We start from the raw sequence: 24422 nt of genomic DNA on the forward strand, positions 1-24422 counted from the left end.
TAGTAACTGTAAATAAAAACGTAGCCTGGATTAATTATATATATTATAATCAACAAAGATTTGTTAATGATACCAAAGATGCTCTTAAAGGTATAGCTGAACAGCTAGAAGCCACTTCCCAAATGACCTTCCAAAATAGAATGGCTCTTGACATGATTCTAGCAGAAAAAGGCGGTACATGTGTTTACATTAGTAAGGTGGAAGGCTGTTGTACATATATTCCTGACAACACTGGTCCTAATGGTAAGGTTACTTTAGCCATAAACAAATTAGAAACCTTATCCATAGAACTTAAGAAAAATTCAGGTGTTGATAACCCATGGAGCCAATATTTTGGGTGGATTGAAAATTGGAAACAGGCTCTTGTGCAAATAAGTATATTCATAATAATAACTTTAATCTTTATAGGTCTCATAGTTTATTGTGTGATTCCCTGTGGAAAGAAACTCACATCTAAAGGTATTGACACAGTCTTGATGTATTATGATGTTACCACTAGCCCCATCACCTCCTCTGATAGCAAAGGCCCCGATGATTATGTTCAATATCTAAAAAATTGGAGAAACAAAAAGGGGGCTCTACAGAAGAATCATGTCGTATAACAATCATGATTCTAAGAGGGGATTGAAGGGTTAAATCTCCTCTGTCATTGTGCATTGTGTAAATATTGTTTCTTTTTCTTTTGCCTTGGATTTAGCTTGCATTGCATAAAATAAATATAGCTCCACCCATAGTTTGTTGGGAACTGTGTGAAATCACCACCCCTAGATGAAGTACTAGGCTGTATCCTACATCCCCCCCATGTAGCCTGTTTTATCCCTCCTATGCAGTAAAGTTAAACCAATAAAGTATTTACTTTTGCCTACCCCTCCCTGGACATTCCAATCCCTCCCTAGACAATGATGCCTTATATACCATTGTTATGAACAATAAACGGAGAGTGATTCTTAACTACATGGTGTCGTGTATTATCTGTAACGTTAAGGATTGCTCTCACTGACGTCAGTGGCCATCACATCGAGGTAATCAAAGAGAGGTAGGGATCCTTTCAGATGCTTACTTGCATGTCCCCATTTACCCACCTCACCAGGAATACCTCAGGTTTGTGGTACAGGACTGTCATTACCAATTCCAGACGTTGCCGTTTGGTCTCTCCACGGCACCGAGAATATTTACCAAGGTAATGGCCGAAATGATGATACTCCTTCGGAAGAAGGGAGTTATAATTATTCCCGTACTTGGACGATCTCCTCATAAAGGCGAGGTCCAGAGAGCAGTTGTTGGTCAGCGTAGCACTCTCTCAGGAAGTGTTGCAACAGCACGGCTGGATTCTGAATATCCCAAAGTCGCAGCTGATTCCTGCGACGCGTCTGCTTTTCCTGGGCATGATTCTGGACACAGAACAGAGAAGGTGTTTCTCCCGGTGGAGTAGGCCCAGGAATTGTCATCTCTGGTCAGGGACCTCCTGAAACCAAAACAGGTGTCGGTGCATCACTGCACGCGAGTCCTGGGAAAGATGGTGGCTTCTTACGAAGCAATTCCCTTCGGCAGGTTCCATGCAAGGATCTTTCAGTGGGATCTGTTGGACAAATGGTCCGGATCGCATCTTCAGATGCATCGGTTGATCACCCTGTCCCCAAGGGCCAGGGTGTCTCTGCTGTGGTGGCTGCAGAGTGCTCATCTTCTCGAGGGCCGCAGGTTCGGCATACAGGACTGGGTCCTGGTGACCACGGATGCAAGCCTCCGAGGATGGGGGGCAGTCACTCAGGGAAGAAACTTCCAAGGACAGTGGTCAAGTCTGGAGACTTCACTACACATAAATATACTGGAACTAAGGGCCATTTACAACGCCCTGAGTCAAGCAGAGCCCCTGCTTCAAAACCACCCAGTACTGATTCAGTCAGACAACATCACGGCGGTCGCCCATGTAAACCGCCAGGGCGGCACGAGAAGCAGGATGGCAATGGCAGAAGCCACAAGGATTCTTTCGATGGGCGGAGAGTCACGTGCTAGCACTGTCAGCAGTGTTCATTCCGGGAGTGGACAACTGGGAAGCAGACTTCCTCAGCAGGCACGACCTCCACCCGGGAGAGTGGGGACTTCATCAAGAAGTCTTCACACAGATTGTAAATCGCTGGGAACTGCCACGGGTGGACATGATGGCGTCCCGCCTCAACAAAAAGCTAAAAAAATATTGCGCCAGGTCAAGGGACCCTCAGGCGATAGCTGTGGACGCACTAGTGACACCGTGGGTGTACCAGTCGGTTTATGTGTTCCCTCCTCTTCCTCTCATACTCAAGGTACTGAGGATAGTAAGAAAGAGAGGAGTAAGAACTATACTCATCGTTCCGGATTGGCCAAGAAGAACTTGGTACCCAGAACTACAAGAGATGATCTCAGAGGACCCATGGCCTCTGCCTCTCAGACAGGATCTGTTACAGCAGGGGCCCTGTCTGTTCCAAGACTTACCGCGGCTGCGTTTGACGGCATGGCGGTTGAACGCCGGATCCTAACGGAAAAGGGCATTCCAGATGAAGTGATTCCTACGCTGATAAAAGCTAGGAAGGATGTGACAGCAAAGCATTATCACCGCATATGGCGGAAATATGTCGCTTGGTGTGAGGCCAGGAAGGCCCCAACAGAGGAATTCCAGCTGGGTCGATTTCTGCACTTCCTACAGTCAGGGGTGACTATGGGCCTGAAATTGGGGTCCATAAAGGTCCAGATTTCGGCCCTATCTATTTTCTTTCAAAAAGAACTGGCTTCACTGCCTGAAGTTCAGACGTTTGTAAAGGGAGTGCTGCATATTCAGCCCCCTTTTGTGCCTCCAGTGGCACCTTGGGATCTTAACGTTGTGTTGGATTTCCTGAAATCACACTGGTTTGAGCCACTTAGGACCGTGGAGCTAAAGTATCTCACGTGGAAGGTGGTCATGCTGTTGGCCTTAGCTTCAGCTAGGCGTGTGTCAGAATTGGCGGCTTTGTCATGTAAAAGCCCGTATCTGATCTTCCATATGGACAGGGCAGAATTGAGGACTCGTCCCCAATTTCTCCCAAAGGTGGTATCAGCGTTTCATTTGAACCAACCTATTGTGGTGTCTGCGGCTACTCGGGACTTGGAGGATTCCAAGTTGCTGGACGTAGTCCGGGCTTTGAAAATTTATGTTTCCAGGACGGCTGGAGTCAGGAAAACTGACTCGCTATTTATCCTGCATGCACCCAACAAACTGGGTGCTCCTGCTTCAAAGCAAACTATTGCTCGCTGGATCTGTTGCACGATTCAGCTGGCACATTCTGCGGCTGGACTGCCGTATCCTAAATCAGTGAAAGCCCATTCCACAAGGAAGGTGGGCTCTTCTTGGGCGGCTGCCCGAGGGGTCTCGGCTTTACAGCTTTGCCGAGCTGCTACTTGGTCGGGTTCAAACACATTTGCTAAATTCTAGAAGTTTGATACCCTGGCTGAGGAGGACCTTGAGTTTGCTCATTCGGTGCTGCAGAGTCATCCGCACTCTCCCGCCCGTTTGGGAGCTTTGGTATAATCCCCATGGTCCTTACGGAGTTCCCAGCATCCACTAGGACGTCAGAGAAAATAAGAATTTACTCACCGGTAATTCTATTTCTCGTAGTCCGTAGTGGATGCTGGGCGCCCGTCCCAAGTGCGGACTCTCTGCAATACATGTATATAGTTATTGCTTCACTAAAGGGTTATTGTTATGAGCCATCCGTAAAAGGAGGCTCAGTTGTTGTTCATACTGTTAACTGGGTATGGTTATCACAAGTTGTACAGTGTGATTGGTGTGGCTGGTATGAGTCTTACCCTGGATTCTAAATCCTTTCCTTGTTGTGTCAGCTCTTCCGGGCACAGTTTCCCTAACTGAGGTCTGGAGGAGGGGCATAGAGGGAGGTCCAGTGCGCACCAGATAGTACCTAATCTTTCTTTTAGAGTGCCCATTCTCCTGCGGAGCCCGTCTATTCCCCATGGTCCTTACAGAGTTCCCAGCATCCACTACGGACTACGAGAAATAGAATTACCGGTGAGTAAATTCTTATTTTTTAAGACCATGCCCTTTTTTGCAGCGCGCGCCGCAGGGGCGCACAGTCCCTTTATGGCATAGGCGCTGGGGGCGGGGATGAGTTCCACCACCTCCCTAGGGCCACTTTAAGCACTGGTCAATGTCATATACTAAGGCCAATGCCCAAGGACACCACACAAAGTAGCAAGGAAAGGCTAAGGCCTTGGTCTTTATTTATGTTTGGTGGCTCTGCCTCTTATGATGATGTAAGCCCTTCTCTCTGTAGAAGTGTGAAAAAAATGAAACTCGTTAAGGCACAGGAACCAACTGTGTGCTCAGAAACATCACAAATCCCTTAGGAGAGTCTAAGTGTGTCCGCAGGTGCCATGTGTGAGCCTTTCCAATACTGTACTCAAAGAGGAGGCTCCTTCCACCATTTGTGCGTCCTCTGAAAATGTGGGGATGAGCTGCACAAGTCAACATGTTTATATAGAAATTGAGTATGCTTCTGTGTAGAGCACCAGGATGAGAAGTATGTTTGTGTAGCTGAGGCTAATAAGGATGTTGATAATGAGGATGTTCTCTGTTTCACCAGTGGAAACAATTGTTGCTCATGATATGAAAAAGCTCAATATCATGTCTGGGCAAAAGACAAAAAAATCTACCTCTTCTTTGTGGAATTATTTCTACCCAAATTAAGACAAGTGTCAAGTCATCTATACTTTTTGTAAAGCCATAGCAAGTCGAGGTAGGGACATTAACCATCTAGGAACCTCCTCCCCTTTACTTCAGTTGCAGCGCATTCAACAAAAGTTTTTTTTTAAATGTAGAAACTTTGACTAAAAACGTAACAACCAGTCCAGCATCACCTAGCTCCCTTCTCTATCTTAGATCTAAGTGCCTGCAATCTCCACCACCAACACCTTTATCATCAATATCCTCAGTCATGATCGGAAGTAGTCCTGCATCCAATTTCATAAGCATGACTGACTCCTCTCCTATCCAGGCTTCCTCAGAAAGATCCTTGAGTGCTACACCTGTTGCTGCTGTGAGCCAATCTTCATCCCAGAAGGGGACCAGGAAGACACTTGTAGTAGTTTAACAAAACAACTGACTGTTAAACAATCCTTTCCAGTAGTCATCCAGTTGCACAACGGATTACTGACGCCATAACAGCTATGCTGGTATTAGATGTGCATCCAGTATGCACCATTAATGCAGTAGGTTTTAAACAGTTGATTGAGGTTCTGTATCCCCGCTACCAAATCCCATCTAGATTCCACTTCACTAGTAAAGCAATTCCTAGTATGTACAAGGACGTTAAAAAAAAAAAATAGTTTCCTCCGAAATGCTGTTAACCACAGATATGTGGACAAGCAGAACAGGGCAAATTAAAGTTTACATGACTGTGACAGCCCACTGGATAGGTGCATTGCTTTCAGCAGCACCAACAGAAGCGGCAGCATCTAACAAATACCAGGTCATTCAGAGGCAGGCTACTCTGTGTATCACCGGTTTCACTAAGAGGCATAACGCTGGCAACCTCTTGCAAAATGGCTTACCCTGCTTGGACTCTCCTGAGGATTTGTGATTTCGGACAATGCCACCAATATTGTGAGCGCACAGGGGTGTATCTTCCTATTGGCCAGGATGGCACTTGCCAGGGGCGCTGGTCTAGGGGAGGGGTGCCGCACAGCAGTGCCACCCGCGCCAGGGGGTAGAATGACATAGTAGTTCTCACTGAGTACATCCCTTAGCAGTGCTCATCCACTGCTGGACTCTCAGAAGCGTATTGCACTCTGACACTCTCTTTTATTACAGTCACAATGATGGTGAATATAGCGGGGCACTTCCAGGTATGAGGAGGGGCGAGGCACCTCCTCTTCCTCGTCCGCTCCCCTTCTCATTGGTCCCACACGGTCTGTCACCAAACACCAGCCACTACAATCAGCACCAGTCAGCAGTACAGCATGAGCTTACCTGTACATTTACTGCGGTACTGTAGCTGCACTGCATGGTCTATCCTGGCAGTATGCATCACAGGTAACAAAGAACTCTGTATGGAGAGGTATCTAGACCAGTGACTGCCTCTCCAGCTGTGTTGAGACTACAAGTCCCAGCACTCCTTGTCAACTGGATTTGCTGGGACATGTAGTGCCATCACACCTAGAAAGGGGTTATTAACTGTATGTATGTGGGCATATATCCCCTCGGTCTCCCTACCTGCACCCTCCTTGTAATTCCCCCTCAGTGTCCCTATCCGCACCATCCCTGTAACTGCCCCCTCAGTGACCCTGCCCATACACTCCTGTAATTCCCTCGGTGTCCCTGCCCATACCCTTCACATAATTCCCCCTCAGTATCCCTTCCTGCACCCTCCCCGTAATTCCCTCTCAGTGTCCCTACCCGCACCCTATCCGTAATTCCCCCTCAGTGTCCCTGCCTGCACATTCCTTGTAATTCCCCCTCAGTCTCCCTGCCTGCACCCCTTACCGTAATTCCATCTCAGTGTCCCTGCCCGCACCCTCCTCGTAATTCCTCCTCAGTGTCCCGCCTGCATCCTCCCTGTAATTCCCCCGCAGTGTTCCTGACCTCAGCCTCCCTGTGACTCCCCCTTCAGTGCCCCTGCCTGCACACTCCTGTAATTCCCTCTCAGTATCTCTGCCCCGGTAATTGCCCCTTAGTGTCCTTGACCTCAGCCTCCCTGTAGCCCCTCCCATTCATTTTCCCTACCCGAACCCTCCCTGTAATTCCCCCTTAGCGTCCCTGACCTCAGCCTCCCTGTGACTCCCCCTCAGAGTCCCTGCCCACACCCTCCTGTAATTCCACCTCAGTGTCCCTGCCCGTACCCTCCCCGGAATTGCCCCTCAGTGTCCCTGCCCGCACCATCCCTGTAACTGCCCCCTCAGTGACCCTGTCCATACACTCCTGTAATTCCCTCTCAGTGTACCTGCCCGCACCATTCCCATAATTCCCCCTCAGTATCCCTGCCCGCACATAATTCCCTATCAGTGTCCCTACCCGCACCCTAACCGTAATTCCATCTCAGTGTCCCTGCCCGCAAACTCCTCGTAATTCCCCCTCAGTCTCCCAGCCTGCAACCTCCCTGTAATTCTCCCTCAGTGTTCCTGACCTCAGCCTCCCTGTGACTCCCCCCTCAGTGTCCCTGCCCACACCCTCCTGTAATTCCACCTCAGTGTCCCTGCCCATACCCTCCCCGTAATTCCCCCTCAGTGTCCCTGACCGCACACTCTTGTAATTCCACCAGTGTCCCTGCCCACACCCTCCTGTAATTGCCCCTCAGTGTCCCTGACCTCAGCCTCCCTGTAAGCACTACACCCTGTAATTCTCCTTTAGTGTCCCTGACCTCAGCCTATCTGTATCTCCCCCCTCTGTGCCCCTGGGTGGGGGAGGTGGAGGGCGCCAGTTCCTTACTTTGCCAGGGGCGCTCAGACCCCTAGATACACCCCTGTGAGCGCATTACAGCTCAGTGAATTAAAACGTACCCTGTTTTGCTCATAGAACTAATTTGGTGTTCCAAAATGTAAAAATAATGACAGGGACCTGCAGGAGATGCTCTCTGTGGCCCAAAATTTCGGGACATTTTCGACATACAGCAAGTACATGTTGAAGATTGAAGCACCTACAAGTACTGTTGAATTTGCCCTGCCATCAAATGAAGCAAGAGGTAGTAACTAGGTGGAATTCTACCAATTATATGCTTTAGTGGATGCAGGAGCAGCAAAAGGCCATCCAAGGCTACACAATGACCTATGACATAGGGAAAGGAGGGAGAATGTACTTTACTCAAGCGAAGTGGAGAATACTTTCCATTTTATACAAGGTTCTCAAACCCTTTGAAGTTGCCACATGCAAAGATAGTTCTGACACTGCCAGCTTGCGTCAGGTAATTCCTCTTAGACTCTTAGAAAAGCAACTGTTTAAACTGAAGGAGCTGAAACAAAGCAATTCCGCTATGCCTGTAGGAAGGAGCTGAAACAAAGCAATTCCGCTATGCATGTAGGACTTGTAGATCAAGCCCTTCATTCACTTTTCCAGGATCCAAGGGTCGTCAGTCTCTTGAAAACAGATCACATACTTGATCCTGTTTAAGTCATACGTTGTTTCTTTCCCATGGACACAAATCTGAAGAGATGCAAAGGGGTGTAGTAGGGTATGCCGCGGTGGCCCGCGCTATCTATTCTCCCTCCAGGGGGGTCTTGGACCCCCAAGAGGGAGAAAAAGTGTCAGTATGCCAGCTGTCGGGATTCCAGCGCCGGTATACTGTGCGCCGGGATCCCGACTGCCGGCAACCTGAAGACCACCCATGCAAAGAGCTATTAGTGAACAATTGTCAGCTCAAGCGGCACGTGACACAGCAACATCTCCTTCTTTAGTTTCTCTGGCAAATGATGTGGCTAGTAAAAAACTAAAATTTCCTAAAAGACCCACTTCTGGTGATACAGATCAGTAGTCAAAACCTATGACTTCTGGTCAGGCCTAAAAAAAACTGCACACAATTAGTGACATGTCTACCGTGGCTGTATCTGATACGGTCAGCATTCAAAGAATGGTTGATGATTATTTTAGTGATAGCATCCAAATAGGCATGTCAGACAGTCCGTTTCACTACTGGCAGGAAAAAAAGGCAATTTGGAGGCTCTTGCACAAACTGGCTTTGCACATGCTCCAGGGTGTACTAAGAAAGAGTTCTCATCACAGCTCGGAATCTTGTTAGCGATCGGTGTAGGAGGTTACTTCCACAAAATGTGGAAAAGATAATGGCCCTCATTCCGAGTTGTTCGCTCGGTATTTTTCATCGCATCGCAATGAAAATCCGCTTAGTACGCATGCGCAATGTTCGCACTGCGACTGCGCCAAGTAACTTTGCTATGTAGAAAGTAATTTTACTCACGGCTTTTTCATCGCTCCGGCGATCGTAATGTGATTGACAGGAAATGGGTGTTACTGGGCGGAAACACGGCGTTTCAGGGGCGTGTGGCTGAAAACGCTACCGTTTCCGGAAAAAACGCAGGAGTGGCCGGGGAAACGGTGGGAGTGCCTGGGCGAACGCTGGGTGTGTTTGTGACGTCAACCAGGAACGACAAGCACTGAACTGATCGCACAGGCAGAGTAAGTCTGAAGCTACTCTGAAACTGCTAAGTAGTTAGTAATCGCAATATTGCGAATACATCGGTCGCAATTTTAAGAAGCTAAGATTCACTCCCAGTAGGCGGCGGCTTAGCGTGTGTAACTCTGCTAAATTCGCCTTGCGACCGATCAACTCGGAATGAGGGCCAATGTTCATCAAAATGAATTACCAATTCCACGAGGAAGACCTTTATCGGCAATTACATCCAAAAATACAGAGGCACCTGTACAGTAATGGTGGGTTCCAGTGGGGACAATTTTATATTGTGTGAAGAAGATGATGTACACACTGATGGGGATGAGGAATCGGACGATGATGACGATTACATCATCTTGCCTATGTAGAGACAGTTTGTGTATGTAGAGATCATTGTCAGTTGGCAGCTTGTTTTGTGGGGGCCCAAACAAAGCAATAATTTCAGCCACAAGTGGTAGTCACTGTCGCTGAAGTGATTGGTTTGTTAAATTGTGCATGTCCTGTTTAAAATATCTATATATATATAAATGCGAAAGCCCTCACTCACTCATTCACTGACTAACTCATCACTAATTCTCTTACTTCCCGATATAAGCAAAAATTTAACACAGGAATTCTTTTGGTGGGAAATAGGAAAACTACGTAATTAGAATTTTAATAAGCCTCCCCTAAGGTGATGAAAAGGGGGTTGACATAATGACGTCATTACCGATCCATGGCTTGCGTTGCATGAACGATAACGCGCAAACTGACAATCGGATCAAAATTTGGATTGCACCTACAGTGTGTAGAATTTGATAAACTACAAAAATGCAAAAGCCCTCACTTACTCACTCACTGATAGACTCATCATTAATTCTCTTACTTCCCGATATGTTAGGAAGATTAGTTTAAACATAGGTATTCTGCAGGTGGGAAATAGAAAAACTATGTAATTAGAATTTTAAACCTCCCCTAAGGGGATGGAAAGGGTGTTAACATAATGACGTTATTATTACCGATGCGTGGCTTGCATTGCGTGAACGATAACACCCAAACGGACAATCGGAGCAAAATTTGGATTGCACCTCCTGTGTGTAGAATTTAATCAGCTACAAAAATTGTCCTGTAACTTTTTACTATATCTGCTACGGGTGCTTCTCTGGTAACACCAAGAACTATGGATTAATTTTAATTTACATTAAGACGTCTCAAATTTACATCTCTATAAATTGACCAAATTTTGAGCACTCATTTATATTTACAACCGTGAAAATCATAAACTCCCATGCAAAGAACGGGTAGAACAGCTAGTACAAAATAAGGGTGGGTAAGAAGGCCCAAGGACAATTCCATCTTGCACCTGTTTTGCATTATCCGCTGTGTGGCGCATTGCTGACTGTCTTCTTGTGAAGATGACTAACATTTTTATAATTTATTAAACTGCCACCCTGTCTGCCACTGCAGTGCCATTCTCTTTCCTAGATGCGCATGTTGGAAGTTGAACTGCCACATGTTTGTCACTCAGCTTAGTCATCCAGCTACCTCGGTGCAACCTTGTGGCCTAAACTGGATGAAAACAATGGGGGTAATTCAGAGTTGATCGTAGATGTGCTAAATTTAGCACATCTACGATCAGTTACTCTGACATGCGGGGGGACGGCCAGCACAGGGCTAGTCCTCCCCACATGTCATGCCCTACCCCCCCCCCCCCTTCTTCCACGCACAGGTACAAAAGCATAGCACAGCGGCAATGCTTTTGTACCTGACAAGTAGCTCCCTGCCAGCGCAGCTCCAACGTGCTGGCGTGGAGCTACTGGCCACGTCCCGGGTCGCAGCGGCTGCGTGTGACTTCACACAGCCGCCACGGCCCGCCCCCCCCCCCCCCCCCCCCCCCAGCGGTCCGGACACACCACTTTTGTCCAGACCGCGCCTCTCCAACAGTGTTCTAACGCCCTCTCACCCCCCGACCACCTCTGCCTGTCAATAAGCTGATAGCATCTCACGGGCCTCCCGGGGTGCGCACGCGCAGTACGGCCGCTGTGCATGCACACTCCAACAGTAATTCAGACTGCGCTTGCTGCTGCTGCTGCAGCGATCGAGTCTGAATTACCCTCTATGTTGTGAGCTGTGAGGCGGTCAAACCAGAATGGAAATGAGTGGAAATGAATGTAATTGAGGTTAATAATACTGTAGGAACAAAGCTAGGCCCAAATTCTGTGATTTTACCTGTTTGTATGATTTTTTAAAACAAATACAGAGCCAAAAACACAGGAGGGCGGTTTTGGCAAAACCAGATATAGATCCAAAACACAAAGGAGATACAGATCCAAAACCAAAACATGGGGTCGGCACACATCTCTAATAATTAGGAATAAATGCTTCAGCAGTCTCTCCTGCAGGCACTGGATGCTTCCATTTTATTGACATTTTTAATTAATAGCATTTTATGTTGCAAAAATGACCAAATTGCATTTATTGACTATTCTCTTACGCTTATACTAGTATTTTTGTCCTGTAAAAATTTGCCAGGTCACTAGCTATTGTCTCTGGGGGTCATTCCGACCTGATCGCATGCTAGTTATTTTTTGCAGCACTGCGATCAGGTCAAAACTCTGCAAAACTGTGCATGCGTATGCACCGCAATGCGCAGGCGCATCGTACGACTACAAAGCGGATTGGTGCTGGGTGATGGATTTAACAAAGAATCCATTCGCACAGCCGATCGCAAGAAGATTGACAGGTAGAAGGCGTTTATGGGTGTCACTGTCCATTTTCAGGGAGTGGTTGGAAAAACGCAGGCGTGTCCAAGCGTTTGCAGGGCGGGTGTAAATTCCAGGACCGGACAGGCTGAAGTGATCGCAGTGGCTGAGTAAGTTCAGACCTACTCAGAAACTGCACATAACTTTTTTGTACCACTCGGCTGCACAAGCGTTCGCACACTTGCAAAGTGAAAATACACTCCCCCACAGGCGGCGACTATCTGATCGCAGCGCTGCAAAAAATAGCTAGCGAGCGATCAACTCGGAATGGCCAACTCTGTCCTCTCTTCTTTGACCACCTTTCCATCCCCTCCTCCATCTTCCCTATTCTTCCCCCCAATTCACTTTTCCATCTCACTCCTCCTTCTTTCTTATTCCTCCCCCTCTCTGTTCACCTTCCCAACTCCCTATTGGCATGTGCACAGCGGGTGTGAGCAAGGAGATTAGTCCACACATTTATTCCAATGCCAGAGCATGCTCCAGTAACACAGTGACAGGCTTGGGCACCTGTAGACCCTTTCATAGAGTCAGGTATACAACATGCAACTGCAGTTTAATCAGCCTGACCTTTAAGTCTGGTGACTCAGATAAGATGTTATTTATGCTAATGAACCATGCACAATAGCACTGACATACTGAGCAATGCTGATGAGTCACGTACAATAACACTCTCTCTCCCTATTTCTCCCCACTATTCACCTTCCCATCTTCCTCCCCATCTGCCCGTTCTCCTCCTCTTATTCACCTTCCCATCCCCCTCCCGTTCCTTCCCTTATTCACCATCTATTCCCTAAGACAAAATTTGTGTATGTCCCACATCTGTAATTCACCCTTCTGTTCCATGCCAGGTCTGCCTGCTCTTACTTTCTCCCGGTGATCAGTGGGGCCCCAATGAGCATGCCATCCTTCAGTGCATTACAGTGTGAGTGATGGGTGGGGAAAGGCCTAACTCAAACTCATCACTATCATCCATTAAGAGCTTTGTAGGGGGCTGGGCCTCCCTTTTGCTTTCAATGCTCAACTGCTAGACGGACACTTTAGCATGTTTTATAATAGATGACATTTCATTACATTATTAGTGGGACACACTTGTTACTTCTGCTGGTATGGTTTTAGAGTTGGTGCATTTTGAGATCTTGGGGGGTTCAACTTAACATATGTACATAACATAAATATGCTTTACATGAGTCTATCCCTGTCGCTGAAGTGATTGGTTTGTTAAACTGTGCATGTCCTGTTTAATTATATAGCTATATACAGTATATACAAATGTGAAAGCCCTCACTCACTCACAATTACAGTAAATGATAAAAAAGTAAACTTTATTTAACATTTAAGTACATTAAATATTATATTACTTCATTCATTTGAATTCCGATTACCTAAGCCCCCTAGAATAACAGTGTAGCCTCAGTTGACTATTGGTGACCGTTTCCTCATCATGATAGATAGGGGCGCCAACAGCTCTGTTGGGCCTCCAGTAATGGAAGGGGGCGTGGCCAACAGGGGAGATGTGGCCATGCCCCCTCCTTACAAAAAAATAAATAATTCTTTATGTGCAGCCGCGTGCTCGATTTGGTGGGTGGCGGAGGACAGGTGCAATTGTCTCCCCACCGCACATAGGAGAGAGGCTGACTGCTGCTGCCTCTTTCTCTAGCCCAGCCCACAACAGTGTGTGCTGCGCTGGGCCGAGAGAGGCTGCTGAAGCAGCAGCAGTCAATCTTCTATCCCTGCCTGCCAGCTATCTGCAGTGGGGGAAAGGGAGGGCAGTGGGACCCAGGCCCCCGCCAGGCACCTCCAACAGGCCTGGTGAAGAGTACCCACGTTCGCCCCTCTCTCGATACCAGACGGACCCGGGACCCCATTGGGCCCCTCCAAAAGGCCTGGGTTAAGAGTACCCACCTTCCCCCCTCTTGGCACCATTGATGAAACATTTTTTTGACATTTTCAATAAAGGTTACACTATGGAGATCTAAGATCATTATGTTTCATTGCAATCCATGCAATTATTCCAAGTTTAAATTATTTTCCTGAACATTGCTATAGTTTTATATATTCAATTTTCTGTTATTGTCACTGTTGCTCTGCTGCTACTATAATTATCATTATTATCACGTATTTATATAGTACCAGCATACTTTGCCGCGTATTACAGTTGGGAACAAGCACAGAATAAAACAAGATTTGGAATTAACTGGCAAAGTGGTAAGAGGAACTTGATCACAAGATTACAGTCTATAGGAATACCATTTATCTGTCATCGTTCTGTTATTTCTCTAAACCAGGAAGTTGAAATGTAGAAATCTGGCTTCTCTTCCTACCCCAACCCCCTTGTCTCCTTTCCACTGACAGATGGATTGTAGGTCACTGGCGGATTATTCAAGATTAGATCTACAAAGAATAGGTCAGATTTAAGTACTTTCAGTGCATTACAAATTTACATTTAGTTAAACTAAAAATAATGAAAAGGGTTATTTTAATGAAATATTCTCTTTTAGGTTTTGCTAATTATCTCTAAAGTAAAATGCTTACAGATAAATTTGTGAATGTGTTTATGTAAATCTGTGATGCTTGTGATAAGAGATATTAATATCTTTATTTATCTATCTATCTATCTATCTATCTATCTATCTATCTATCTATCTATCTATCTGTCATCTAATTTGTCTTTCTATCTAGTGCATACTGCAAACCAGGCATTCCTAACCGCAGTCCTCAATGCACACTAACAGGTCTATTCAGTGCCTGTCGGAATTGCCGTCAAGTCGGAAAGACGGAAGTTTCTGACTTTTTTAGGTCGAATCAGGATTCAACCTATTCAAATGGTTTGCCGTTTTTCCAACTTGTCAGAAAACACGTGGATGGGCGGATTAGCCGCGAATCCACGTGTTTTGTTGAATTAGCGGCCAATTCAGACAGGTTTTTGATCGATTTTCGACAAAGTCAGAGCAGCATTGTCGAAAATGGGCAATACCTGTTGGAAATGCCTGCTAATTGAATACTGACCTGTCGGATCCTCTCCGTCAGAGAGGATCCGACAGGCATTGAATAGACCCCTAAGGGCTAAATTTACTAAAATGGAGTTCTATTTAAGATGTTGGTCATAGCAACCAATCAGATTCCAGGTATTCTCTTCTTGAAGGTGCTAGATGAATGAGAAGTAGAATCTGATTGGTTGCTATGGGCAACATCCCATATTAAATAGAACTCCCATCTTAGTAAATTTACCCCTAACAGTGTAGGTTTTAGTGATATCCAGGCTTCAGCACAGATGGTTAAATAAAAATAAGTGAGGTACTAATTAAGTTACCTGTGCTCTAGCATAGATAACACTAAAACTTGGGCTGTTAGTGTGCCTTGAGGACTGAGGTTGAGAATGTCTCATCTAAACTATGTATTTATTATATTAATATACAGATGCTCCGCATTTAACGACCGAGGTCGTTAAACGAATTGGTTGTTAAGCGGGGAGCCCATACTTAATACAGGTTATCCTTTTTTTTATTCTGAATAAACAAAATGTTTAAAATAAATTTCAACTTGATGTTTGTTTTACTTTGCATAACTCTTACATAATGTACAGTACAGGTATTACAGAACATAAAAGTACAATGATTGAAAAGTATAAAACTTATTAAAGTGCCATTTCCAGGTGGTCAGAGACCTATTTGTAAATCCGAGCGGTTGTTAAACAGGTAGGTTGTTAAGTGAGGAGCACCTGTATTAATATTTGTGAGATGTGATCAATAAGGCATGCAAATACTTTAAAAAAATGAGTTAGAGCCAACTGACTGACAGTTTGGGGGCAGAAAACAAACATTTTAAAACATTAACTATAGAGAGCAAATGAACATGATCACAATATACAGTACTACATTAGCCAATATATTATATAGACGCAACATCAACTCTGATAAGATTACTTCTCTTATCATTGTAACTCAACGTGTGCACTAAGGGACTGTATCTGAGTTACAGGTTATTCCAAATGTGGCCACGTCTAGTGATTTTTCACAAGCTACACATCAACCGCAGCATTTTTAGAGCAACCATGAGTTGTTCACATCCCATTCGCTATCCACCCATGGCTGAATGGATGTTACTGGGTGGCAAATGGGTATTTGTATGCAAAATAAGAGCCCCATTGACTGTTGTAAGCATGGAGTCGTTGTGACCTATTCTGAGTCGTGGGTGTGGATTGGGTCCATAATTTTCAGTAGCATCTTCTGTACCCAGTTCAGGGTAGATGTACGGGTAAGTACCATTAATAGTGATGACAGGTGCTATAGTGGCTGGTGGCTGGGTCGTTGCAATTGTACAATGTGTCCAAAAGGTTACTGTACACTGAAAGCAACACTTCCCATGTCGCACTGGTTCCTCCAGGAAATGTTGAAAATGGAACCAACGTCCAGACATGTCTGCGCATGCTTCTTCATGTTGGCAAATACTTTTTCCAGGGTAGGTAGTGTGATTTGTTGGATGTTGGTCATTATTGCAGTCTTGTAACTGAAAATTAATGTGTCATGATCCTGACTTTGTTCCTCTTGTCTTAGTAGCTTACCATGACTTACCCCTGCCAACAGTCTGCAGTCCAGTGTTTCCTGCTTACTGGGTTTGGTCCAGTTTACTAGTTCTAATATATCCTGTTTGGCTGTTCATTGGCTGTGTTCATTGTTTGGTCAGCAAACAAGCTGCAGTCTGTGTTGCTAGCTGCTGACTAGCCACCTGTGTGAGCTCTTCTGTGCCTGTAATCTGCAAAGTGTTGAGCTCAGCAGGGAAGTCTGCCTATGTTGTGATCTCAGCATGACATGCTGTCTCTGGTTCCAGCTGTTCTGCTCATTCTCCTTTCCCTGCATAAAAGCCTACTTTCTCCATGCCAGAGTTCCCTCCAAAACTCAGACATGGGCACCTACATGTTGTTTACACTCATGTGACCAGTTCTTAGCCAATCCGAGCCAGCCAGCTGTTCAGCTGGTCGCTGCAACCAATCTCTGACTTCCTCAGGGTATAAAGGGGGTGGAATTAGAGTCACAAGCTGCCAGTGCAATGTTGTCCACAGCCTAGCAGTGTGTTTCTACATAGTTTCAATGGTTCTTCCATTTAGGCGTCTCCAGTGCTATAGTCCAGCGTGAGCACTCACTGGCTCCATCTGTTCCAGCCGATATCTCAGCTTCATTAGTACCAGCTGGTACAGTATTTACTATGTGTATTTTTTGTGTATATCAGTAGTTGTCAACGTCAGCCCTCATGTTTTCCCAGTAGGTCATGTTTTGGGGATTTCTGTCTGTGGAAGCAGGTGGGATAATTGCAGACCCAGGGGGTGATATATCAAGCCATGATAGGCTTGATAAATCAGTTAGAAGCTAGGAAAGCTTCTACTGTAACTGTTATTTGTCTAGTACAGTCTTTGAAATGTCAGATGCTGTGTTTTGTTTTTCGAAACTCCACTTTATCTCTCTCCAAGGCTCGATACTGTACATCTCCCCTCGAACAAAATACCTGTGCATGATTAAAAAAAATTCAGTAAACATGACTAGTGGTGGTACTTGAGAACCCCTGGTTTATATGATTACATTGACTATAATGTAAATAAAAAATTAACCATAAAATTTAACACGATGGGTGTAAAAGGAGTACTATTGAAACAAAAGGACTATCTTTAATAACGGGTATGATAAAATACAAAAGGGAGCTCACTTGCTAGCAAAGTGGGTGAGATTTTCCCCTTATGATGCAAATCACATACATTTCTCCCCACCCACATGATGGATTTCTGCTGAATAAAGGAGCACAGTAATACAATTTGTGTTGTCTTATATCTTGCCCCATCATCTTAATGACACATTGGAGTCATTGGTTCACACCCACCTTTTGGTTTTATACTTGACCTCAGCATCTCCTGGTTAGTAGCTATAAACATTAAGAAAATAAAGGGCATACTTACTGTGCTGTAATGGTGGATGCAGTACTTTCCATCTAAAGAGTGGTAAAAAGGGTATACTTAGTGTGACATGAAGTAAATATATGTATGGTATAACAGGTAAGTAGTTACTGTGCATCAGTCTATATGCTACTTAATAAACAAATAATTATTTTTATCTTTTATTTATAAAGAGCCAACATATAATGCAACACAGCTCATCATGTTAAAAACATTTGACAAAAAATGACATGAAGCTGACTCTGCCCAAATGGGAATTGCAATGTAAAGAGATGTGTGGAACTCCCAATCAGGGCCGGTGCTAAGGTGTTTGGCGCCCTCCTGCAAAATATAAATTTGCGCCCTCCCATACTTTACATGCAGGGCCGGGGGGTTACCATGGCCTCTTGGGCCCCTGAGCTGCAGGAGATCCGTGCAAGCCTAAGGATGTGAACTCTCTGCCCACACACACTCTGTGCAGCGCTAGTTACGGCTCTGCACACAGACAGTGCCGTAACTAGACATTTTACCAATGTGTGCAAGAGAGAGCATCGCCCCCCCCCCCCCCCCCCCCTGTATGTAAAATAGGGGCAGTGTGCGCCGCAGGCGCGTGCAAAAAATATAGGGGCGTGGCTTCCTGGGGAAGGGGTGTGGCCACAAAATGATACCAATTCATATTACATATTATAGTAGTCTCCATTATTCATACTACGCCGCACAGTAGCGCCACTACACCAGGTAGAGCCCCTTTTACACATTATGGCCGACAGATTCCCCTTTTTACACATTACAGCAGACAGCGTCCCCCTTTTTACACATTACGGCAGACAGCGTCCCCCTTTTTACACATTACGGCGGACAGCGTGCCCTTTTTACACATTACGGCAGCCAGCGTCCCCCTTTTTACACATTACGGCGGCCAGCGGCCCCTTTTTACACATTACGGCAGACAGAGTCCCCTTTTTACACATTACGGCGGACAGCGTCCCCCTTTTTACACATTACGGCAGCCATCGTCCCCCTTTTTACACATTACGGCAGACAGCGTCCCCTTTTTGAAATACAAACAAACACACACATACATATACACACACACACTTTCTCTCTAACACTCTTTTTGCATCCCCTTACCACAATCTTGCTGGCCAGATCTTCCAGTCTGCTAGCCTGGTCCGTGTAGCTCCGCCCCCTTGGTTCGTGTAGCTCCGCCCCCTTTCGTCAGACCGCAAACTGACACTCCTCTCCTCTCACTGTCACAGGGGAGAGAGGAGAAGGAGTCATGCTGCTGCGGCTGCCTGTCAGTGTGACAGGGCAGGCGCAGCAGCCAGCAGCAGGGGGGACAGGACGGCGCTTCAGCAGGGATGCAGAGCAGTGAAGGCGCCTCTCCATGCCCGGCGCCTACCTGCACTGCATCCCTTTGCTGAGCGGGTAGCACCGGGCCTGCTCCCAATACTTGATATACTGTAGATTCACCGCACTAGGGATGGGGCATTGAATGGCAACTCATCAGTGATTTCTAATAGCCACTTAGTTAAGCTATTGTTCCTAGTTATGATATTTTAGCTGTTATAGAAAAATGTATTACTAATTTAGCATACATTTAAAAAAATGCCAATGACACTGCAAATGCAATCAGCTGCATGTCATAATCATATCCCACAGACAATTGTAACCAGCGCAGGGATCTTAGAGATGTCCAAGAATTCAAGTACCGCAGTCATACTGTACTTCTCACCTCTGCTGCAAGCCCCCAGGAGATCCGTTGAAGTGGAGAGGAAGTCTGCTTGGGAGAGGCTGGGCTTGATACTATTTACAGCATCACAGCCAAGCCTCCAGTCACATTTTGCAGCAATTCACTGCATTACAGTTTGGGGATGGTAAAGCAATTGTGTGATTTATAGTAAATCACATCATCAGGCTCCTAGCCCTGCCAAATTCGGAATCTCCCGGAAATTCCTGGAAAGTGCTCAATTGTGACTTTGGCTGGAAGAAAAAAAAACGTACACTTGAAATACATAGCACACTCCAGGGCAACCAAGAGGAACCTTGTGCTCCATTGCGGCCACATCTTGGGGACCCCTTAAAAGATTTATTAAATAAATTGGAGAGGCGCTATACAGGTTTCATGAGCTTTTACGTATTAAACTTATAAAATACCAAGTCAAGAAGCTAGCGCTTAATACCATTAACATTGTTTTTTGGGGGAACAGAGTAAAAATAGCGCTGATTTCCACTTTTTTAAATTGTCATAGAAATATGAATAGCAAAACAAATGTCGGAATGCCCATTTATTCACTTAATTTAGGGCGTGACTGATACTCAGATTTATTTTCCACAGGCAAACTTTTCCCATCAGTAAACCAATAAGCGACGAAGAAGGAAATGTTTCTTATGTGTATGATGGTGTCCATTCCAAGATTAACAAAGTAAGTAGATTCATGAACTTGTGCTACTTTGTGGTCAGGACAAGAGAAATATATGTGTACCAAAGAAAAGCCCAGTGCATAAGTCGTGTTCAGTGTCTCTATTTTAATATAAAAATACAAATGGGTAAATGTATACCTATGTGTCTGGCCCTGCGCTATGAAATTATACAGTATGGGCCATGTTCTTGGCATATTTATATTTAAACTAACTCAGAAAGTATATACCTGTATTGTGTCAATTACGTTAATTAGCGAATACAAACTACTCACAGTTAACTCATCACCATTGTTTATTCATATGGTGCCACAGATTTGCACCACTGTACAGCCAAATAGAATAAAAAAAAAAAAAAATGACTATAGAAAGGGTAAAATCAACATCATATGCATGGGCACAATTAAGTGAATAACAACAATTAGCTGTCATAGTAAAAAAAAGAATAGGATACAGTAGACAGAAGAACACTCTGTGGTGCAAGGTCGACATGGGGAAAAAGTCGACACAGTGAAAAGGTTGACACTTTCTCTTATGTCCTAGAGGATGCTGGGGTCCACATTAGTACCATGGGGTATAGATGGGTCCACCAGGAGTCAATGGCACTTTAAGAGTTTGAGAGTGTGGGCTGGCTCCTCCCTCTATGCCCCTCCTACCAGACACAGTTTATAAAATGTGCCTGGAGGAGCCGGTCACAGCTAGGGGAGCTCTACAGTAATAAAGTTTATTTTTAGAGTTTATTTTTTTACAGGACGCTGTTGACAACAGCCTGCCTGCAGCGAGGGACTAAGGGGGGGAGTAGTGTCCGCTCTGCGGGGTCTGAACCACTGTCTCCGCTGACTGGACACTGAGCTCCAGAGGGGTTGGATTATTCTCCGCCACAGGGGACCGCTCGCCCCAGCAGCATGCCACCAACCCCTTACAGAGCTGAAGAGTGCTGAAGAGTGGTGAGTGAGACACCGACCACCCTAGCAAGCGGGGGGCCGGTGTGAAGATGGCGACAATGGGGAGGTAGCGCAGTATTAACTGCGCTCCTGGGAGGCACATGGTGCGGCGCTGTGAGGGGCTCCCCGGGACAGCACTTACCCCCACACTGGTCCAGAAGTCAGTCGGGGTCCGCTGATCTCAGCCAGCACATTTTACCTCAGGCCAGTATAATCCTTAAAGAGTGAATACAGCGCCATTAAGGGGGCAGAGCTTCTCCTCAGAGCAGACCCAGCAGCATTCCAGCGCCATTTTCCTGCCTGCACAGCGCTGAGAGAAAGAACAGGTCCCTCCACAGCAACTCCAGCTATCTGTACACGGTACCAGGGGGGTTGTAGAAGGGAGGGGAGGCTGTAAAACGACTGTGTATCCTATTAAGGTGCACAGTCAGCGCTGACAAGGGGTCTCCCTTTGCTAAAAGCACTGTGTGTGGGTTGGCTCCAAACTCTGTGTTTCTCTTGCCATTCTTGGTGGGAAACTCTGCCCCCACCTGTGTGTGTGTGTGTGTGTGTGTGTGTGTGTGTGTGTGTGTGTGTGTGTGTGTGTGTGTGTGTGTGTGTGTGTGGAGTGTTTGGTGGTCTCCTTTAGCTATGCCCAGGGACACTGTGTCATATGCTGCAGAGGATTTATCCTCCCAGGATGAGCCCATTCCATGTAATCAGGATAGCACTGGTTTAGCACAAATACCTGCAAGGGAACCAGAGTGGTTTTGCTCTATCAAATCTTGGATTTCTCAGATTTCTGACAGGGTTGCAAGTAATGAATCTGCAACCCAGGTATTACAGAGCTCTATGGCAGTATGGCCGGTTTCTGGTACCTCAGGACGCCCCGCTATGTATCCCCACAAACGTGCGCTTGTGCATGTCACACAAGACAGCACGGATACCGATTCTGACACCACAGACGGTGATGGGGATGTGTTGTGGGTGTCCGCATCTCTTGCAAAAGGGGTGCAATTGTTGATAGAGGCTATCAGGGATGTGTTGAATGTTAATGATACCACACCTGAGCAGGTTGAGGAGGCTTTTTTCACTGAAATAAAAAAGCCTCGCTAACCTTCCCTGTGTCAAAGGAATTGAATGCTATATTTGAAAAGGCATGGGTAAAGCCTGAGAAAAAATTCCAGGTCCCTAAATGGGTGCTGGTGGCGTTTCCTTTCCCTGAGGAGGATAAGAAAAAATGGGAAATCCCGCCGATTGTTGACGCATCTGTGTCCAGACTCTCAAAGAACGTGGTTTTGCCTGTTCCGGGATCTACCGCCTTAAAGGAGCTGATAGAAAAATTGATAACATACTTAAATCAGTGTACACTGCTTCAGGGGCCATATTTAGTCCCACTATTGCTACTGCATGGATTGCAAAGGCTATAGTAAAGTGGTCAGCTACCTTACTTGAGGATTTGGATATGATGGAAAGGGATAACGTTAGAGATGTGCACCGGACCTTTTTCAGGTTTTGTGTTTTGGTTTTAGATTTGGTTCCGCGGCCGTGTTTTGGATTTGGACGCGTTTTGGCAAAACCTCCCTGAAATTTTTTTGTCGGATTCGGGTGTTTTTTTTTTAAAGAAACCCTCAAAAACAGCTTAAATCATAGAATTTGGGGGTAATATTGATCCTATAGTATTATTAATCTCAATAACCACAATTTCCACTTATTTCCAGTCTTTTATGAACACCTCACAATACTATTTTTAGTCCTAAAATTTGCACCAAGGTTGCTTGATGACTAAGCAAAGCGACCCAAGAGGGCAGCACAAACACCTGGCCCATCTAGGAGTGGCACTGCAGTGTCAGACAGGATGGCACTTAAAAAAATTGGACCCAAACAGCACATGATGCAAAGAAAAGAGAAAAAGAGGTGCACTGTGGTCGCTGGACGGCTAAGCTAAGCGACACAAACACCTCAATATCACAGGAATTATTTGTTCTAATCAATGGTATTATTGGTCCAAATCACTGGAAGAAAATGACAAAATCACTGGAATTATTCGTTCTAATCAATGGTATTATTGGTCCAAATCACTGGAAGAAAATGACAAAATCACAGGAATTATTTGTTCTAATCAATGGTATTATTGGTCCAACTCACTGGAAGAAAATGACAAAATCACTGGAATTATTCGTTCTAATCAATGGTATTATTGGTCCACATCACTGGAAGAAAATGACAAAATCACTGGAATTATTTGTTCTAATCAATGGTATTATTGGTCCAAATCACTGGAAGAAAATGACAAAATCACTGGAATTATTTGTTCTAATCAATGGTATTATTGGTCCAAATCACTGGAAGAAAATGACAAAATCACTGGAATTATTTGTTCTAATCAATGGTATTATTGATCCAAATCACTGGAAGAAAATGACAAAATCACTGAAATTATTCGTTCTAATCAATGGTATTATTGGTCCAAATCACTGGAAGAAAATGTAATGGATGGATACTTGCAGTGACACAGAGCTGCAAGATACAGCAATGGCCTACTGTACAACTATATACTGTTAGTCACCAAAATAGAAAAGTATATATATATTGTATATATCAGTACAGAGTGGTGTAACTGTGACCCATGTGTCCTGACAAGCAGTATAGAGGCTATAGAAAAGTATATATATTATTGTATATATCAGTACAGAGCGGTGTAACTGTGACCATATGTCTTGACAAGCAGTATAGAAGCTATAGAAAAGTATATATATTATATACTGGTGGTCCCTAGTCCCCACAATGCAGCACACTGATCAGATATTTGCAGCACACTGAGCACAGATATGGAGCATTTTCAGGCAGAGAACGTAGATATTTTCAGCACACTGAGCACAGATTATTTGCAGCACACTGAGCACAGATTACGGAGCTTTTCAGGGAGAGAACGCAGCCACGTCCTCTCCGTATAATCTCCAAAGCACGAGTGAAAATGGCGGCGACGCGCGGCTCCTTATATAGAATACGAATTTTGTGAGAATCCGACAGCGGGATGATGACGTTCGGGCGCGATCTGGTTAACTGAGCAAGGCGGGAAGATCCGAGGCTGCCTTGGAACCGTGTAAAATAGGTGAAGTTCGGGGGGTTCAGATCCCGAGGAACCGAACCCGCTCATCTCTAGATAACGTTGCTTTATATTTATGCAACATACATGATTCAGCAGGTTTTATGTTAAAATCCATGAAAGACCTGTGTTCCATGGCTGCGGGAATATCTTCCATGTCTGTTTCAG

General features: G+C 45.3%; 1 protein-coding gene and 1 long non-coding RNA gene across 3 annotated transcripts in view; one reads left to right on the forward strand and one right to left on the reverse strand.

The window, feature by feature from the left end:
- TSNAXIP1 (translin associated factor X interacting protein 1) overlaps nt 1–24422 on the forward strand; it is a 485291-nt gene that overhangs the window by 37108 nt on the left and 423761 nt on the right. For both annotated transcript variants that reach the window (XM_063945278.1, XM_063945277.1), the window contains exon 2: nt 20140–20227. In XM_063945278.1, the coding sequence (XP_063801348.1) occupies nt 20140–20227 (88 nt within the window). The remainder of the gene's footprint in view (nt 1–20139; nt 20228–24422) is intronic.
- LOC134969358 (uncharacterized) overlaps nt 15471–24422 on the reverse strand; it is a 36015-nt gene continuing 27063 nt past the window's right edge. Inside the window, exons 2-3 of the long non-coding RNA XR_010189455.1 lie at nt 17826–17857; nt 15471–17380 (exon numbers count right to left, since the gene is read on the reverse strand). This is a non-coding gene — a long non-coding RNA (uncharacterized LOC134969358). The remainder of the gene's footprint in view (nt 17381–17825; nt 17858–24422) is intronic.

This window comes from Pseudophryne corroboree, chromosome 11, assembly GCF_028390025.1.
Source record: "Pseudophryne corroboree isolate aPseCor3 chromosome 11, aPseCor3.hap2, whole genome shotgun sequence".
Lineage (NCBI taxonomy): Eukaryota > Metazoa > Chordata > Amphibia > Anura > Myobatrachidae > Pseudophryne > Pseudophryne corroboree.